This window comes from Phaethon lepturus, unplaced genomic scaffold (assembly GCF_000687285.1).
Source record: "Phaethon lepturus isolate BGI_N335 unplaced genomic scaffold, ASM68728v1 scaffold38086, whole genome shotgun sequence".
Taxonomy (NCBI): domain Eukaryota; kingdom Metazoa; phylum Chordata; class Aves; order Phaethontiformes; family Phaethontidae; genus Phaethon; species Phaethon lepturus.
In genome coordinates, this window is record NW_010547531.1 from 1,026 (window position 1) to 5,576 (window position 4,551).

Below are 4,551 nucleotides of genomic sequence, written 5' to 3' on the forward strand. Positions count from 1 at the left end.
CTGGGGGGATGGAGAGGCCAGAGGGAGGCCACGGAGGTGGCAGTGCCGTGTGCTGGGGCGAGGGAGCAGCCCCTGCCTGGCCATCCAGGCTGCCACGCTCCGGGCCAGCGGGATGCCACACACGGGCCGAGGTGCACCAGTGCAGCCAGCCGTACCTTTCCCGTCTGTGGCGCCAGGTCCAGGGCATAGATCCATCGAGCATGAGCATTGACCTCGGCGCGCAGGAGGCCGGTCGTTGCCTCGTACAGCCGAATCTGCCCATTTCCGTAGCCAGCAGCCACGACCCCGTTCCACAGCTTCACAGAGGAGCAGGTGCAGCTGGGCACAGAGGCACGTGTGACCTCCTCCCCTCCCGGCTGCAGACCCATATGCCGGTGGCCAGTGCCGGGTGTCCCCCTCCTGCCACCCTCCCATCCCTCACGAGACACTGATGTGGTCTGGCTGGGGATGTCCAACACCACCCTCCAACCAGACCCCTCCGTGTCGCTCCGTCCGCCCCTCGTGCTTACCCGAAGGCCGGGATTTTGCTGAGCAGGGTGAACTCCTCCCCTGTGCTCCAGACGCAGAGGGTCCCAGCGTCATCCGCAGTCACTAGGTCACCAGCCCCGTCCTGTGAAGCAGATGCGGGTCAGCCTCCTCCCCGGCACCGCTCGTGGGGCAGCCAGCTCTGCCGCCGGCAGCGCGCGGCTGACTCACACCAGGCAGAAGGTTCTTGCTCCCCCAGTTGCCTGCGCCACTGAAGTTGCTGCGAAGCAAAGCCAGAGCCTGCAGCAGAACGAGCTTAAAGTTTAACAGCTCACAGAAACTGCTGACGCGTTTTGCGAATGAGCAAGGCTTGGCTGAGATCACACACGGGCATTTCAGTTTAAACATGTTCATGTTTAGCAACGCTAATTACACATCGGATAAATTTCTAGCAAGAATTACTGCATCCCCTCCCTCTGCATCTGCGTCTCGATGCTCTTCATCTTCCAGGCGCCTGGGATTTCACACGTCAGGCCCCGTCTCTCGCTCGTTAGAAAGCCTTTAAACAAACCATGGGGCAAAGTCCGAGAGAGGCACGTTAGAGGACAGTCACCGCAGGCAGAGGTAGATGACAGAACAGCTTTCAGGTAAACAAGCTCCATATCCAGGCTAATTGGGAACCAGTTCTAAGCAATTAATTGTTCAGGGGAGTCCCAAACGCAGAGAAAGTTAAATGTAACTAATTAGAGAAAGTACAAGAAAGTGTCCTTGTTGGGAAGGAGGCGGCCAATAACGAGGAAGCCAATTAGTGTGGCTGCAGAGATGTCAACCGGAGTGAGCTGAATTGAAGAAGCCCCAGACTGTGCTCTGAAATCAGGTGAAGTTATTTCATCTGCCATGAGAAAGGTCACCGGTGCCGCCCACGGCTTGGGTCGGTTATCTCCTCCACTGGCCAGGGGAAAAGGCTCAGCCCTTCAGCTAGTGCACAGGCACGGCTCTGCCCTCGGCTTCCTCATCCCCCCGGGCGCCAGCACCTCGGGCCTGGCTTGGGAGAATCAGGGTCCTGTACCGGCAGCCAGCACCCTGGGATGGCTCCGGAGACACGGGCAGGACATGTCCCATGCCTTCCTCTCATCGCGCTCCCGTGGCGAGGGCCTGCTGTAGTAACTCGCCGCTCTAATGGTAAGAGCTTTAATTCTAGCACCGGCAGCCAGCACCCTGGGATGGCTCTGGAGACACGGGCAGGACATGTCCCATGCCTTCCTCTCATCGCGCTCCCGTGGCGAGGGCCTGCTGTAGTAACTCGCCGCTCTAATGGTAAGAGCTTTAATTCTAGCGTGGGTTAACTCACGGCCCGTTTTGCTCATTTGCTCTTGTACCACCACTGGCCTTTAGCTTCAATAGTTCTTCTGTGCTCTGGCACGCACGCCGACGGATCACGGGATACTCTGGGCTGGCAACGAGCCGCGCTCCCACAGCCACGCTGTGTGCAGGGGCATCAGCCCCTTCACCACCTTGGCCGGCGCTCTCCGCTTCAGCATGTGTGTTCCCAGAGCCTGGCAGCCGGGACTGAGATTCAGCCAGGTAAGAAATGTGGAGACCGAGGCGCTAAGAAGGCAGAGACCGGCTGAACGCCGATGGAAAGTAGGACAGTGCGATAACCGATGGGGTGGCTGCTCCCAGCTGCCAACAGCCCTGAAATACCACAGTGTTTTATACAACACTCGATTCCCACTTGCCTTGCCTGGAGGTGCCACGCTAAGCCACGGCAGGATGGCTCACAGGCTCCCTGGAGCCAGGGCTAAGGAAGCGGCCATCCCAAGCCACCTCCTCCCCCAGATGTATCCCACCCTTGCAGGGGAGATCCCCCTCGTGCAGCCACAAGAGCCAACGTCCTTGGTGAGCGGAGGGATGGCCGTGCTGTCTCCTGCGCCATGCCAGCTCAGGGGCAGCTCAGCCACATCGCAGCCTCCCGAGACCTTGGCTGCAGTGGGGATCAGGCTGCCCACGGAGAGCACCAGCTCCAAGGGTGAGGGGCTGCACCCTGGGATCGGCTCAGCCATGGTCAGGGCCTGGGTAAACCTCCGCTCCCAGAGCCAGCACCCGCGAAGCATCCCCGAGACAGCTGTGGGGCCAAGGGGATGGCTGGAGTCCCCACCACCCTGCCCCCGGCACCAGGGACCCCACTGGCTCCTCTGGCCCGAGTGGCTGCCGACAGCACTGACCCCACACGTACCGGAGCCTGGCCCAGCTCCGCCGCGATGTCGGTGATGGCGTCGCGGTGCTGCTCCAGGACCTCGCTCACGGTGACGTTCGTCCCTTTGGGTGGGATGTCAAACACCAGCACCTGCCCAGAGGATGTCCCTGCGGACGGCCCGGAGGAGGCATCAGTGGGGGCTCATCCCCCCCTGTCCCAGGACTGAGCCTCCAGCTCTTGCCACACCTGGAGCTGTGCTCCCTGCTCCCCCCGAGGCCCGCTGCCTACGCGAGGCTGCTCCTTACAGACGCCGCTCACCAATCTGCCCCTCTGTTCAGCACAGAGCAGCACCCTGCGAGAGCTGCGAGGCGAACCCAGCCCCTTCGGCTGACCCCACATCGTTACACCGTCCCTGGGCCCCAGCAAGCCCACCCCCTCAGCGCTCGGCTCACCCACGCAGATGAAGCGTCCGCCAGCTGCAGCGATCCCTCGAGCAAACACTGCTTGCGCTGAAAGGAAACCAAGAGCTGGTTACAACCTGCGGCAGCTCCCAGGAACCAGGAGACTGGCGCAGCGCTGTGAGGCACCAGGGTGCCTGTTCAAGTTTCATCTTTGGGGCGAGTCCCATATCTGCCACACTGGGTCCCTTCCGAGCCCCTTTCCAGCCCCCCCAGCCCCCACTGAGCCAGGACAGAGGAGTCAGGGCGACTCTGTGACCTCTTCCAGACTCTTCTGCTAAGCTGCTGTGTCGGACTGTCCTGGCTAACCAGCAAGGCTGCTGGGGGTCTCTGGGCCAGGAGGAACCAGGCTGCACTACAGGGATCACACACATGTGGGGAAGGAGAACAGGCAGAGGGGCCGGGAGCTCCCTGCTGCGCTCCCACCAGGGATTTACCTGGAGGATGCTCCGTGACGTCCAGCGCATGCCAATAAACCATGATGGAGCCATCGGACTCATACATCTGGAGAGAGAAAGCAACAGGGTGAGGCCCAAGAGGGTGGGGAAGTTTCTCTCATGGCTTCAGGCTCAACCACTGCCCTAAGAGATCTCCAAGAGAGAGTGAGAGCTCTCTGGGTATGCAGCAGGACCTCCAGAAGGTTCTCCTGTGCCGCCAGGAGCCCAGTTGTCCTCACAGTGAGCTCATCCTCCCAGCATCATGACTTCACTTCTCACCCTCCATGGAAAACCCCTTCACCTGGATCCCTTTCTGAGAGGTCAGCACCAGCAGGACCCGTGACGGCAGGACGCACCAAGCAGCCTGGAAGGAAAGGAGGCTCGGCAGGAGTCCAGGGAGGGGGAAGACGGGGCAAAAGCCCTCCCCACCTTCCAAGGGAGGGACAGTCTGCAGTCGCCCAGAGGCGTGCGTGTTTCTGGCTCCTGTCACGGGTTTACAGAAGGTGGGTCCCTCCCATCCTCAGGGACCTCTCCAAGGTCCCACAAACCTTCTCAAGAGGCTCCTCCCCTCTCACCCTCCCCGTAATCAGGACACTTTGGGTTCCTGCTTCTGTCCCGGCAGTTCTACAGCCATGTGCACTCAGCTGGGAAGGCCCTTCCTCCCTGCTCTGTAGCTCCGCTCCCTTTGCCCTGCACTTGGCAGTCAGCCTGTTTGGGCCTTGTGGTTGATGGGTCTCACCTACTCAGGTTAGAGCAGGCTGGCATTAAAGCACAGACCTCTGCTAAGGCCAACACACCCTGCTGAGGCAAGCATCATCCTCATCGGGGCACAGAGAGCAAAAGCAAAGACTGAGAGATGATGTCATGGCAAACCCCAGGTGCCCCTTGTCATGCGGCGCTACCCCCGTCCCGCTCCCACTGGCCCTGGTGAAGCTGCCGGCAGCACCGCGCTCCTTCCACCCAGCGCCTGCACTGTGCACAGCCGTCCCTCCCC

General features: G+C 61.1%; 1 protein-coding gene across 1 annotated transcript in view; it reads right to left on the reverse strand.

Moving 5' to 3' along the window:
* The window catches only part of WDR54 (WD repeat domain 54), a gene marked incomplete at its 5' end in the record, with an annotated part of 4,707 nt that extends 721 nt beyond the window's left edge, over window positions 1-3,986 (reverse strand). Inside the window, 6 exons of the mRNA XM_010289669.1 lie at window positions 106-318; window positions 510-610; window positions 2,702-2,829; window positions 3,115-3,171; window positions 3,558-3,624; window positions 3,859-3,986. Of these exons, the coding sequence (XP_010287971.1) occupies window positions 106-318; window positions 510-610; window positions 2,702-2,829; window positions 3,115-3,171; window positions 3,558-3,624; window positions 3,859-3,986 (694 nt within the window). The remainder of the gene's footprint in view (window positions 1-105; window positions 319-509; window positions 611-2,701; window positions 2,830-3,114; window positions 3,172-3,557; window positions 3,625-3,858) is intronic.
* Between the last annotated feature and the right edge of the window lie 565 nt (window positions 3,987-4,551).